At 48.8% G+C, this 14,154-nt stretch overlaps 5 protein-coding genes across 5 annotated transcripts; 2 read left to right on the top strand and 3 right to left on the bottom strand.

Moving 5' to 3' along the window:
• Nucleotides 1–294: 294 nt before the first annotated feature.
• spt16 (chromatin-remodeling protein SPT16) lies at nt 295–3,716 on the top strand (the record flags this gene model as incomplete). Its single annotated transcript, XM_056653073.1, has 7 exons — nt 295–474; nt 542–626; nt 685–806; nt 880–1,035; nt 1,087–2,518; nt 2,572–3,170; nt 3,225–3,716. The coding sequence occupies 7 exons, from the start codon at nt 295–297 to the stop codon at nt 3,714–3,716; spliced, it is 3,066 nt and encodes a 1,021-aa protein (XP_056514140.1).
• A 369-nt stretch (nt 3,717–4,085) lies between these two features.
• NUU61_002490 (zinc metalloprotease) lies at nt 4,086–5,068 on the bottom strand (the record flags this gene model as incomplete). The annotated part of the gene is made up of 2 exons (XM_056653072.1): nt 4,086–4,718; nt 4,796–5,068. The coding sequence occupies 2 exons, from the start codon at nt 5,066–5,068 to the stop codon at nt 4,086–4,088; spliced, it is 906 nt and encodes a 301-aa protein (XP_056514139.1).
• Nucleotides 5,069–5,585: 517 nt separating this feature from the next.
• Nucleotides 5,586–7,105, bottom strand: NUU61_002489 (CDC50/LEM3 family protein; the record flags this gene model as incomplete). Its single annotated transcript, XM_056653071.1, has 6 exons — nt 5,586–5,685; nt 5,742–5,904; nt 5,958–6,672; nt 6,738–6,834; nt 6,895–6,931; nt 7,006–7,105. The coding sequence occupies 6 exons, from the start codon at nt 7,103–7,105 to the stop codon at nt 5,586–5,588; spliced, it is 1,212 nt and encodes a 403-aa protein (XP_056514138.1).
• An 892-nt stretch (nt 7,106–7,997) lies between these two features.
• Nucleotides 7,998–9,167, bottom strand: NUU61_002488 (SWIRM domain-containing protein; the record flags this gene model as incomplete). The annotated part of the gene is made up of 1 exon (XM_056653070.1): nt 7,998–9,167. One exon carries the CDS (start codon nt 9,165–9,167, stop codon nt 7,998–8,000), a length of 1,170 nt encoding a protein of 389 aa, XP_056514137.1.
• Nucleotides 9,168–12,448: 3,281 nt separating this feature from the next.
• NUU61_002487 (C2HC-type zinc finger protein) lies at nt 12,449–13,344 on the top strand (the record flags this gene model as incomplete). Its single annotated transcript, XM_056653069.1, has 2 exons — nt 12,449–13,211; nt 13,313–13,344. The coding sequence occupies 2 exons, from the start codon at nt 12,449–12,451 to the stop codon at nt 13,342–13,344; spliced, it is 795 nt and encodes a 264-aa protein (XP_056514136.1).
• Between the last annotated feature and the right edge of the window lie 810 nt (nt 13,345–14,154).

The following is a 14,154-nucleotide window of genomic DNA, read 5'->3' as shown; positions in this document are numbered from 1 at the left end:
TGCCACCTCTTCCGCCAAAACGCGCTTTTCGCGTCCGCCCAAAACCCCGTCGACCGTCCCTTTTCTTGACTGCGCCAGCCAGTGTCTCTGGACATCTCCTCCACCCCCCGTCGCTGTTTTTGATCTTCTTGTTGATCTTCCCTTCATCTCTTTTTCATCCATCTCCATCTTCATCGATCATCTAATACGGTTTTACTCACGTCTGATACATCTCACCTCTGTCCCTTGATCTATCTGCCTTGTCATCAGTCTCTCGCTGTTGCCGGCAGATCCTGCTCGCACCAGATTGCCACCATGGCCGAGGAGATTGCGGTTGACAAAAACGCCTTTTTCAATCGCTTATCCAACTTCTATGCAACATGGAAGGCGGACAAGCGCTCGGGGAATGCTCTATTTGGCGGTGCAGGGTCCATCGTCATTCTCATGGGAAAGACCGACGAACAGAATTCTTTCCAAAAGCATAGTGCGATGCATGTATGTTTCTCGAGTTCTGAGTTGGAGGACCATCCATGTCCATATGGCTAACCGGGCCTGTCTCTAGTTCTGGCTTCTCGGATACGAATTCCCAGCCACGCTCCTTGTGCTCACCACCGAAGCAATCTACGTGGTGACTACAGCCAAGAAAGGTAATTGAAATACACCTCTAATATGGTGCGTCACAAACTAAAAGAGATGATCATCCAGCAAAGCACCTGGAGCCATTGAAAGGTGGGAAGATACCGGTTGAGATCCTGGTGACCACCAAGGATCCAGAGTCGAAGAATAAGGCGTTTGAAAAATGTCTGGATGTCATTAAGGGTGCAGGAGTAAGTACTGAGCAGCAATCCGCCTCCTGGACGTGTCACGTTGGATCCTTTGAACTAACCGTCGAAATCATAGGCAAAAGTTGGTACCTTACCTAAAGACAACGCCTCTGGGCCCTTTGCAGATGAGTGGAGACGCGCTTTCGCCGATGCCTCAAAGGAAATGGAGGAAGTAGACATCACACCCGCACTTTCCTCCGCCGCGTTCTCAATCAAGGATCCGGAGGAACTGGTAGGTCGACCCGTGCTCTATAACATTAAGGATTTGACTAACTATGCATAGGTTTCTATCCGCAATGCCTCGCGAGCATGTAGTGGCCTGATGTCAGAATATTTCGTGGATGAAATGTCACGATTGCTTGACGAGGAAAAGCAGATGACACACAAGGGCCTCGCCGCAAAAGTTGACGCGAAGATTGATGAAGCCAAGTTCTTCAACAAGCTGGCCCGGCTACCGGCGGAATTCGATGCTCGGCAGATCGACTGGGCCTATGGGCCTGTGATTCAGAGTGGAGGCGCGTATGACCTCAAACTCACGGCGACATCTGATAGCAACAACCTGGAGCCAGGCATCATCCTTTCCAGCTTTGGAATCAGATACAAAACGTATAGCTCGCTCATCGGGCGCACGTATTTGGTGGATCCCAGCAAATCGCAAGAGGCGAATTATGCTTTCCTGCTGAATCTTCATGAGACGGTGATGAAAGAGATTCGGGACGGTGCGGTTGCCAAGAACCTGTACAACAAGACCATCGGCCTCGTCCGATCGAAGAAACCCGAACTCGAAGGCCATTTTGTCAAGAACATTGGCGCCGGTATTGGAATTGAGCTTCGTGATGCCAACATGGTCCTCAATGCCAAGAATTCCCGTGTGTTGAAAAATGGCATGACTCTGTCCATCACGGTTGGGTTGACCGATGTGAAGGATCCGGACTCCAAGGGAACCAAGAATGGAGTTTACTCCATGGTCATCACTGATACGGTCCGAGTTGGGGAAAATGGACCTCATATCTTTACCAAGGATGCTGGCATTGACATGGACTCGGTTTCGTTTTATTTCGGGGACGAAGAAGAGCCTCAAAAACCGGCCAAGGAGAAGAAGGAAGCTAAGCCCAGCGCCATTGCCAGCAGAAACGTCACAAGGACAAAACTCCGCGCTGAGCGACCGACTCAGATTAACGAAGGCGCTGAAGCACGCCGACGTGAACATCAGAAGGAACTGGCCTCGAAAAAAACGAAGGAAGGCTTAGAAAGGTTTACTGGAACCACCGGCGACAACAACGGTGTGGCCCAAAAGAAGTTCAAGCGCTTTGAATCCTACAAGCGAGACAACCAATTGCCTGCCAAGGTCAAGGATCTGACTGTCTACGTTGACCACAAAGCCTCGACCGTCATTGTGCCCATCATGGGCAGGCCAGTTCCGTTCCACATCAACGCCATCAAGAATGCCAGCAAGAGCGATGAAGGAGAGTATGCCTACCTGCGAATCAACTTCCTCTCGCCAGGCCAAGGGGTTGGCAGAAAAGACGACCAACCTTTCGAAGACTTGTCAGCTCATTTTGTTCGCAATCTCACGCTCCGGTCAAAGAACAATGACCGACTTGCGCAAGTTGCACAGGATATCACTGAACTTCGAAAGACTGCCTTGAGGCGGGAGCAGGAGAAGAAGGAGATGGAAGATGTCATCGAGCAGGACAAGCTGGTTGAGATCAGAAGTAAGTACCCCTGAGCCCAAGATGCCACTTCACTAATGCTAACATCCACGCAGACCGCCGCCCCGTGAAGCTGCCTGATGTCTACCTTCGGCCTCCGCTGGATGGAAAGCGAGTTCCGGGAGAAGTGGAAATCCACCAGAATGGTCTCCGGTACCTGTCACCTTTCCGCAATGAGCATGTCGATGTGCTTTTCAGCAACGTAAAGCATCTCTTCTTTCAGCCATGCGCCCATGAATTGATCGTCCTGATCCATGTGCACCTGAAAACCCCCATCATGATCGGGAAGAGAAAGACGCGAGATGTGCAATTCTATCGTGAGGCCACAGAGATGCAGTTTGATGAGACCGGAAACCGCCGGCGCAAGCATCGATACGGGGACGAAGAAGAGTTCGAGGCCGAGCAAGAAGAACGACGACGAAGGGCTGCTTTGGATCGTGAGTTCAAAGCCTTCGCGGAGAAGGTTGCGGATGCTGGTAAAGATGAAGGGGTTGATGTCGACATCCCATTCCGAGAGATTGGGTTCACTGGTGTTCCCAACCGCTCCAATGTCTTGATTCAACCGACGACGGATGCCCTCGTGCAGCTCACGGAGCCACCCTTCATGGTCATCACATTGAATGAAATCGAGATCGCTCATCTAGAGAGAGTACAGGTATGATCCAATTCTCACCACTCCCAGACTATCCAACCTTGGCTAACGCCACAGCAGTTTGGTCTCAAAAACTTCGACATGGTCTTTGTTTTCAAGGACTTCCACCGGCCTCCGGTGCATGTCAACACGATTCCCGTTGAGGCGCTTGAGGGTGTCAAGGACTGGCTCGATTCGGTTGATATCGCGTACACCGAAGGCCCACTGAACTTGAACTGGACCACGATCATGAAAACGGTCGTGAGTGACCCGTACGGATTCTTCGCCGACGGTGGCTGGTCATTCCTGTCAGCCGATTCTGATTCGGAGGGTGGCTCTGAGGAGGAGGAAGAGTCGGCTTTCGAACTGTCCGATTCTGAACTTGCGGCAGACGAAAGCTCCGAGGAAGACAGCGAGTACGACGACGACGCCAGTGCTGATGCTAGCGAGGATTTGAGCGGTGATGAGGAGAGTGGCGAAGATTGGGACGAGCTCGAGAAAAAAGCCAAACGAAAGGACAAGGAGAGCGCGCTGGACGATGACGAACGAGGCACAAAGCGTAAACGTTAATTGCGCCCATTTTGTCCATATCAACCACGCTCTGTCCTTTCCTAGGGTTTCTACTTTGACTCGGCCAAGTCTGCCGCTCGACCGTCTGGCCTTTCGCCATCGAAGTGTATGGGAGGGAAGGCCTGAGTTTTACTGATCCTTTTTCTTTACCTTTTCTTCTTGTTTTACGAGGCTATGGTTCTCGTGATGTATTTTATCAGGGGAGAATGGCACCACGAGGGGTGATTCAGAACACGATTGTAGTTATATTGCTTGAAATTAGGGGGTGGGCGTCCTTGAGCCATCATGTCGGATGCGAATAGAGTACAAATGACGAGGTTGACCCATGTACACCAAACATCGAAAAATAAAGCCCACCATATCACTGGATCACTTCCCTTCCCGCATAGACGCCCACATATTCCGCATGCGCTGGCCTTGGCCGGCAGTGAAGCTTTCGTAGCACACGTCGGAGGAATAGTCCATGAAGTCATGAATGGCGTCCTTCCCAGGTGAATCTGGGCATGAATCTTTTTGGGCAGGGCACCCGTCCGTCGGGGTGGATTGCAGCGGCGTGTCATCAATATAATCGCCCGGGTTGTCCGGGGAGCAGGACTCCCCCTGGAAGGTATGCAGTAGACCGTTCCAGTGACCAATCTCGTGGATGGCGGTACCGCCACGGTTGTAGAGATCCAGCGAGCCACCAGGCATTGTATTTGCCAACACATTGCAGCCATCCTTGATATAGTCGGCACGGGAACTGCTGGCATTGACACTTGGGTCAGGCAGAGTACAGAATCCCAACACACTGGACGATAGGTCGTTTGACACACTGGCTCCCCTGTTTCCGATGCGTCCAGCTTGCCCTGGGGCAGCCTGGAGATTCGTCTGAAAATACACATTCAAAGTTTGGTAGCTGCCTTTGCGGAGTGCCCTCTTCATAGCTAGGTCATCTCCGTTGCGGGCCCAGGTGTCGTTCACGTGTCGGGTAACACCTTGTAATCGATAGGATATGGAGGTATCCTGGTACGCTTTTGCAGAATGGAAAGCTGCAGCATCATCAGCATAGTGGAAGCCTACAAAGTGATGAGAGACTGAACCTGAGCGTCGACCATTTCATCGGAAACCTGATCGGCCTCGGACTCGCCACTGACGAGGTGAAACCACGTTTCAATTTCAATGGGGGGTTTTCTGGCTTCAGAACCCTGACCAGTCTCGCCTGATCTCAGGTGCAAAACTTCATGAAGGAAGGAGGCATCGGGATCCTCGGTGGCGCAGACACCACGTTTCTGCAGTCCAACGGGGCTGCATCGAACACGGAAAGATAGGATTGCGACCAAGACCAAGAGCTGAAAAAACGAATGACAGACCATGTTGGTGTTGGAGAGCCCCGGTGGTTTCTTCCCCCGTCGCAGACCAAATCCAAGAAAGGGCCAGGGCGGGCGGTCACTCTGGGGCTCACAGCTATATGATCAATTAAGGGCAAAATACCATCAACATGGCCCGATTCCCATGAGCCCGAGGAATGCTGCGTCGCCTCGGAATGCATGCTCCACGCAAGGGAGCGCTCCGGGGCATGTCGAGGATGGCCAAGGCGGAGCAAGACAAGAAAACGTCACAAGACCATTGGCGTTTCAAGATCCCAGCCAATTCCTGAGGGACAAGATGAAGTCACGGAAGGGGAGGCCATGGGAAGAATGTTGATTTAATAATATCTGCAATGTTGGTTAGATACACGAGGAGCTTTGGAACTCCCGGAGAAAAAGAAAACAAAAGAAAAAAAAAGTAACACCTTGCTCCACAGCCAAATCCTGAAACAATCTTGTTGGTATTTATCCACAGTTACAGCCCATTGAAAACACGGAAATCTGAAAAAAGAAAAAAACCGATTCAAGGGGCACTGGCACCAAACCGATCATCGCGCCCCGTTGCTACGGCGGTACTGGGTTGGTTTGAATCCCAAGTCAAGTAGGTGTGATCGCCAAGTTTCCTACATCCAAGGGGTCAATCATCATATTAAAGATCGTCGCATGAAGGGCTGCCTACCTGGGTCGGACCAAGTGCGCAATGGTGAACAGAGCCCCGAGAAGCACACAGATGCCACCGACAGCCACATAGGCAATTCCCATAAATGGATTTTTGCCACCAAGGGCGGTCCGCGTGGATATCAGAATCGACTTTGTGCCATCGTACTCGGTAACCTTGAAACCTAGTAACATTGTTAGCTGACACGATGACAAGGAACAGTAGAGGCCCGCGTACGATCGACGATATCCAACTGATAGGTTCCTTCTGGCATCGGATGCGAGTCATTTCTGCGATAGAGTTTGCTGAAGGCTGGCAAGCCAGCCGTTCGCATCCAAACCATGAAATCCTCCTGTTCGTTGAGGTTGGGCATGTTTTCAGATGTATAGCGACCACCATAATCTGCCCAGTTTGGTGGCGGAACCACGTCCTCCGGTTTGTACTCAGTCTTCTTGATCAGCTCCTTGTCGCTGCTCCAGGCAGTCCCATTTGTAGTCATGTTATAAAAGGACTCATGGGAGCCTGATAAGGAACGGGGATTGTCAATGGTATCATTGAACTTGGAGTTTGCAATGAGCCCACATGGGTAGTATGGCTTTTTCGTTGCTTTGTCCGTGGCAAGGGGTTCGCAGGCTCCGCTGGTGATTGACGCTTTGGGGACAGCCGAGCCTTTCAATTGTTCCAGATTCAGGGACTGAACGTATCGACGATGGTTCTGGTAAAAGTTTGTCAAGCGGTAATACATGAAAACCGGGGGGCCCATCTGTTCCGGGATATGGAAAACCAGCGAGCAAGTAGTGGTGTTTTTTCCGGTATTGGGCTTCTGGCTCCAGTAAGGCTGTTGCGAAGCCTTTGTTTTGAATGTTGCAGAGACTCGGTCACTAATGGGCTCGGTGCCATGAACTGGCGCCTTGGCCGCACATTCCGAGTAATCTATCACGATTTCTTGCACCTGGCAAACATGAGCCGTCAGATGAGTTGGAGGAACATCGAATCGAAGACGAAAGCTGGACGTACAAGAGAACTGGCCCATAAAAGTACACCTCCAATAGGGGCGAACACAATCCCGACGATGAAAAAAAGCGGGAGGACGCTCTTGGGAGTGAGAATCGGTCTAGCAGGACGTCAGCAAGTCAGTCCAGGGAGGGTTCTCTCCAAGACGGGACGCGCTCACTGCCAGGCCTTCAATCGTTGCTGACGGAAAGCGGTATCTAAAACACAATACAAATCAGCTTAGATGTGCCATGGGGAGCGTTCGACGCCAGTTTTAATGGCTTGGGCGTACTGGCTGGTCTCCGAGACTTGGGCTTCTTGTCACCATCCGCTTCCCTTGCGCGTTCCTGTTCGTCAATAGACTCGGCGCGGTCTACCTCAGCCTGAGACATGCTGAAGATGTGGTTTGGCCTCCCCGATAGCACGAGAAGAGACCAGGAAATAAAATCAAGAAAACTAAGATGGACCACGATGGGGTGGAAGGGGAAAAGGGAATGTTCGCAGGAAGACGTCAAGGAAAAGTGGCGCCGGGCGGAGCCAGTTTTGACTTGAACCCCCACCCGGCATCTTGTGATTGGCCTGGTTGAATACTGTCTTTTGGTCGCAAGTAGAAGGGGTATAAATATACAAAGATATGGATTATAGTTATAGATTATAGATTATAGAAGGAAAATAAAAGAAAATCTACCGGTTTATAAATGAATGGAAGGGTATGCCATTGCATGAACACGGGGTATCGCGACTATCCTATCTGCCTTGGCCAGAGGGCCTTTGGAATCGAGGATGGGAATAAGAAATCAAATCACGCAGAAACACCCAAGCAACCAAGCCTGCCATTCTAGTCGTAAGCAACCAAGAAGAAAGAAAAGCATCGCAACACAACGCCACCGCGTCCGAAGGCATAGAGAAAGCCATGCCGCAAGCCAGAAAGCAACCGTGAGCCGGAAGGAAACTGAAAGACTGGAAGAGGGGCGATTGCAGAAGGACATCATGAGATGCATAGCAGAGATGGAACGATGAGATAGAAGTGAAAACGAAAGGCCCAAGATGGGAAACCATCCAGTAAATCATCTCGAGGGCAGATGCGGCAATGCTGGGGTATCAATGTTCATGGGTCGTGCCCAAAGGGTAAGTATGGTCAGTCATTCCAAGGGAGGAGGGGGAGGTATTCCTAATCGTGGAGGAGAGATGTGATCGCCTCCCCAGGAACGCGTGGGATCAACGAATCCACACAGATTATGTGGGCGCGGTGGAGATATTGCCGTCATTCAGATAGTTGCCAAATCACCTCAGATATTGATGGAAGAATTCTGGTTTGAACCAACCAACGCGCTCATAGGCAGTCCAGAGCTTGCTGGCTTTGTTGACATCAATCTTGCAGGCTTGCTGGGCGTCCGTTTTACGGAACTCTTTGCCAACTCCAAGGGCACGGACTCGAGCTTCAAAGATACGGCGCTTGCTGCAGAGATACGTTGCGCAGGATAGTCTCAGGATCGATGCAAGATTGAGCTCGGCGGAACTCAGAAGATGTCTGTCCGGGTCATTGCTCAAATCCAGCATCTGCCCCTTCCAATCTGCCTTCAGGGCTTTGGCGTTGCTCCCTAGAGTTTCCAGGGGAGGGGAGAAGTCCTGGATGGCGTGAAAATCTGTGTCATCCCGGGTTGTTCCCAAGGCACGCGATGCCTTCGAGGCCGACGGAGGCGAGTCAAAGGTATCGAGGACCTGTTGCTTAGGGGTGGATTTAGGGGTCCGCTTGACTCGGGGGGCACGCTGGGTACGCGACTGCATAGTCCCCGCTTTCTTGGCCGGCGCCGGGGCGATCTTTTTCAACTTGGCCTCCGACTGTCCCGGGTGGTAGCGATTCATCAAAACCATCTGACGCTCGAGCATCTCGCGCTCCTCTCGTGCCCATGCCGCTGGGTTACGATTGTACCCAGACGAGACAATAGGCACACATGAGAGAGCCAGAAGATATTCATCGTGCGTGGGCTTGTTCAGCTTGTTCTCAAATCGCGCCATGTGGGAAGTGATATGCTGCTCGACGAGCGCCTCTGCATTGGGGGGAAGAATGGGACCGAAGAGCGGCTCCTCGGTGGCAACATCAGTAACAGAATCATGGCGAGGGAAGAGGACCGGATCTCTGGAAGAGACAGTATCACTCTCAATCTGTTCGGAAGTTTGAGATCTTCTCTTCTTGTTCCCCGTGTACGGGGTCACTGGTGGCGACGGAAGATCCATCTCTGACTGTGTTCGCTTGCGATCAGCTGAGATGGGTGGAAGCTTGATATCACCACCGGGGGTAGAGTCCCGGGGCTTTGCAAATGGAGAGTGTGATGAATCGAAGCTCTCGAGCGGCTTCGACTCGGGAGGAGACATGAGGCTAGAAACAGAGGGGAGGCGATTCATGGTGATCAGGTGTTTGCCCGGGTGCGGCAAAGCAAAATGTGAGGTCATTCAAGATATGCTATTTGGGGGAGGGGATCCTGCGGGGTATGTAGAAAGACGAGTTGGGGAGGGGGGATGGGGGGAGGGAAGAGTATATTAATGGCGCTAATCCTTCACGAAGACGACGAGGAGGACGAGGATGGGAGAGGCTGAGTGATGGAAGTCAATGGAAGTGATTTGTCAGGTGGTCTTTGTTCAGTGACGATAAGCAAAAAAATGATCGGTGTCACCTAGAATCAGGCACCAATTTGACGATTTGACCAAGTGAGTCAAGACCTCGGGTGGAGAAAAAAAAAATAAAAAAAGATCAAGGGAGGGGAGGGGGGGTCATAGGTTTAAGACTGGAATGAGTCAATATAAGCAGGATCTTGCCAGGGGCTCATGAGACGAAGGCGCAGTACACAGCTGATGCGGGACACACAGATCACCTGGCCACATGACAACATTGCCAGCGGGCAATCACCTCATAGGACGCATTGGAGGGGGGGAGGTGGGGACAAGGCGCCAATGGGTCCTTGGGAAAGACACTCCAGCTCCAATCGGGGCCACCCCTCCGATACGCCTTATTCCTGGTGAGTAAGAGCCTTTCTTGTATCTGAAACTTGGTGACATCATCCTGAGATCTGTGATTTTTCTTATCTGTTATATATCCTTAAAATGAAGTACAAATTTATTCCTTTATATTGATAGTCTTATATCTATAAGTATCTTTATGAGGTGGCTATAAAAGGATCTCTATAGAGATATATTGTTCTAATATAGGGTAGTTTAGATAGAACTATTTAACTTTTCTTTTTACTAGGGTTATTTATTATTATCTAACCTCTTTTTCTATAAATTATAAAGAACTATTTTATATTCTACTATTTTTTATGAATCTTTTAGAATTATCTTTTTTTCTAAGGTTACCTAGTTCTAGATAATATACTTTAATTATTTAAGGTTTCTAAATATCTTACTATTAAAATAATAAAAATATTTATAGTTAGGAGATAAATAAAGATATTATTAAATTATATACTTGAGTTTTTAAGATATAAGGATTATATAATTCTATTATTAATAGAATAGTATAGGATTTATTATATTATTTATTATAACTAATCAAAGACTTTATACTCTAATTAATATACTCTTTATAGTTCTTTTTCTATATAGATAGATATATCACTATTATTAGTATTATTAATAAGCTATATTCTTTATAATATTTAATTAATATCTAAATTGTAATAATATAGGAAGTTAATGTAAAGGGTCTATCAAGATGGTGAGGCATGAGGTTATTCCTAACTGACAGAAGGGTAGATCAGGTAATATTATATGATCCTGAAGGAAGTTAGAACTTATTACTTAATCTACTTTATAGTAGAATAATTATAATATATAATAGAGACCTAGTTGTTTAAGTTATCGATAATATATAGAGTTATAAAGGTATTATATAATAAATTAACACTCTTATATCTAGCTAGTAAAACAAGATTTAGTCTTAATAGTAATAAAAATATATTATTTCTCTTACTCATTTCTTTTATTTCTTTATCTAATCGATAGATCTTATACCTTATTAAATATATTCTTTATAATTCTAAATCTTCCTCTTTAATTACCTAAAGAAATAGGATAACCCTATAGATCTAATCTATTATAATATATTAGAGTAATACTTATAAAAAGATATCGTAAACCCTTTTATCTAAAACTAATTAGATTTAACTAGATAAAAATCTATAGACTACCTAAAAAATAATCGAAAAACTTTAATATCTATAAGAATTATAATAAATAGCTTAATAAATAAGAAATTAGATTAAATAAAAGAATATTATTAAATCCTTAATAAATTAATAACAAAACTAGGGTTTATCTCTTATAAAAAATAAAGATAAGATTAAGATTTAAAATATTCTAGTATTCTTAATTTATTTCTTTTTTTAATAAAGAGAAGAGTAACTTGTTACGAACCAAGCCACCTCACTCGCGCCAACAGGGGTACAAGAGGAAACCAGAGCCAACCAACCCCGCGGTGATGATGCAGGACAACAAGGGTATAAGTCACGTGACAATATACCACGATCCATCGCCAAGGAATGGTATATCGGATGGTATATCAATGGGACTACTACATGCCTGCATGCAGTATACCACAAACGAGGGCGTGGAATACTGGGCAAGGGATATATAAGGACAGTCTTTACCACATGTATTTAGTTCTTCGTGATCAATCCCATCATTGTTACTTGGAACCACCCTTTGGTACTTCACAGTTCGAACATAGCGACAACCCTCCAACGGTCTTGGGAGCTTACTTAGTGATCCTCGATCCCTAAGTGACTGACTTGACCGGCGCTCTAACTGGCACACCTTGCAAGCACCCTAGAGACCCGAGCCCATAGAAGGCCCCCGAGGCATTGGTACGGTTGCGGATACGCTTGAGGCCTGCAGTACTCCTAGAGAAGTATCACCTTTGCGGACGTTACTCACCGTGACCAGTTAGCAGTTCGTAACACATTGATCACCCTGTCATCGAACCGTGAAGTCCAAGCATCATGGCGTCGCACGGCAGTAACAACAAGGGCAAGGCGATCGAGCCTCTGCCACCGAAAACGCAAACACGACACACCGACTTGGATTCGGACGATGAAGATGAGAAACGAGTCAGGGCACTGGAAGAACAGATTCACACCCTGATCAGCCAGCTCAACACCTTTAGCAGCAAGCATGACCACGACATTGGAGACCTTCGAGACTCAGTCGAGCAAAGTGCAGCCCAAATCGCCGCCTCTGCACCAGCATCTTCCGTGGGAATCAAGTTACCCAAAGCAGAGAGCTTCGACGGTACTCGATCTAAGCTTCGAGGGTTCCTCACCCAGATGGATATGCACCTTGACATGAACAGAGGAAGGCTAGTCAACGACGCCGCAAAAGTCATCTTTGTGTCATCATACCTACGAGGACAAGCATGGGATTGGTTGGAACCGTACATTCGAGAATACTATGAAAAGACTCCAGACGCCTGGTCTGCCATGGCCCAGGGCATCTTTTCGCGATACAGCAGCTTCCGACAATTGCTTGAACGAACCTTCGGCGATATCGACGCGAAAGCAACGGCTGAACGGAAACTTGCACGAACTCGACAAACCACCTCCGCAACAGCCTACGTTGCCGAGTTCATGGCACACGCCGCAATCCTAGGATGGGACGACTACGCTTTGATTCCACCATTCTATGGGGGGCTGAAATCACACATCAAGGACGAAATCGCTCGAATCGGACGACCTACCACCATGAATGAATTCGTCGACACTGTTGTACGAATCGATAACCGCTTCTACGACCGACAGCGAGAAGAAAGCGAACTTAAACAATGGCGCCGTAACCCAGGACGAGGAAACGGCGGACGATTCCAACAAAGACGGAACTTTGGGAGAAGGGACAACGACCCCTACGGACCCAAACCAATGGAACTCGATGCAGCAAGGCTGCCTACCGAAGAACAGAAACGACGCAAAAACAACAACCTGTGCTTCAACTGTGGTAAGCCAGGACACCGAATCAAGGACTGCCGAAGCAAGAGGCAGGAGAAACCCCAACAATTGAACGCGACCCAAGAACGAAGAGGTGCGTACGACACTACTGGCACCGAGAAACCAGAACAAGGGAAGCCTCAACGGCTCTACGCGACGCAGGAGCGCGACTGGGAAGGCCCCATGATTGTGGATGGGAGCAAGCCACCAGGACTGTATCGGGATGAGCGAATGCTCTCCGAAACAGACGACGAAGAATTCCCAGAGATCGACTATGAAATCATCGAAAACTCGCCGCAGATGTACGCGAAGGATCATGCCGCGGAACTGACACAAAACAACGAGGTCTATATGGACGACCTAGTCCTTAGGACGCCCGCGCAAGCTGGTAGCGCGGAGGAACACTTTGAGCGCTTCAAGCAAGGCTCAGAAGATATTGAGAGTCAAGGATGGACCCAGTACGGTCCCTGGAACACCATCGACTCCCAGGAATTGTCGGACGATTCCCAGGAGTGGGGCACAGGTATCCTGAGGACACCAATTGAAATCCCAGGAACGCCGGAGATCCCAGAAACTCCACCCACACTCCCAGAAACGGAAGAGACGATCCTGGAAACGCCTCAGGAAAACCCCAGGAACAGAGAAACCTCGAGTGACGAGACAAAAGGCCAACAGGATGAGTCGGCTCGGGAAGAGCTATCCCAGGACCAACCAACCTGTCCATGTGAGCATCCACGATGCGCGTGTCGAGGATACGCACGACACCCGAAACATGACATCAGGGCGGTTGTAGGATGCTACGACGACAATTGCATGCTCCACTACCCAGGGAAACTCAACCTTGGAGTTGAGCCGAGACCTTTGCGATGGGAAAAACGACCCCAGTGGAAGCCCGAATACACAGGAACATGGCACGGCAACAAGAAAATTGCACCCACACCACAACTCGCAGCAACACAGTGGGGGGCACATATGAAAGTCTTCGTCAACGTCGCATACAAGAATATGCGAGCGATGATCGACTCAGGAGCCAGCGGAAACTTCATGAGCCCACAGTGCTGTCAGGAATATACAATCCAGCGGCGACGAAAAGAGGAGCTCTTACCTCTTACTGGACTCAATGGAGAACCACTCAGCACGGGAATTACGCACGAAACAGGGGACCTGCCGATGGTTTTGGGAAATCATTTTGAAACAATCAACTTCAACATCACCAACCTCGGGCAGTACGACGTCGTGCTAGGAGTTCCGTGGTTACGAAGACATAACCCAGCTATCGATTGGCAGAAAGGACTCATTGTCTTCAACCGATGTGAATGCCGACAAACCAGTGAGACATGGACCGGGAACAGATACAGACCAGCACAGGGACCTAGTCAAGGGGTGACAGGTGGCCCTCGAGGCCCTCACGAAGGCAAACTTAAGAGGAGCACTCGGCCCAGAGGCGGGGCACAGTACAAGGCAAC

Source organism: Penicillium alfredii (assembly GCF_028826965.1).
Source record: "Penicillium alfredii strain IBT 34128 chromosome Unknown utg000004l_segment0_segment0, whole genome shotgun sequence".
NCBI lineage: Eukaryota > Fungi > Ascomycota > Eurotiomycetes > Eurotiales > Aspergillaceae > Penicillium > Penicillium alfredii.
Note: the sequence above shows the minus strand (reverse complement) of the source record. Positions and strands in the feature narration are given on the sequence as shown.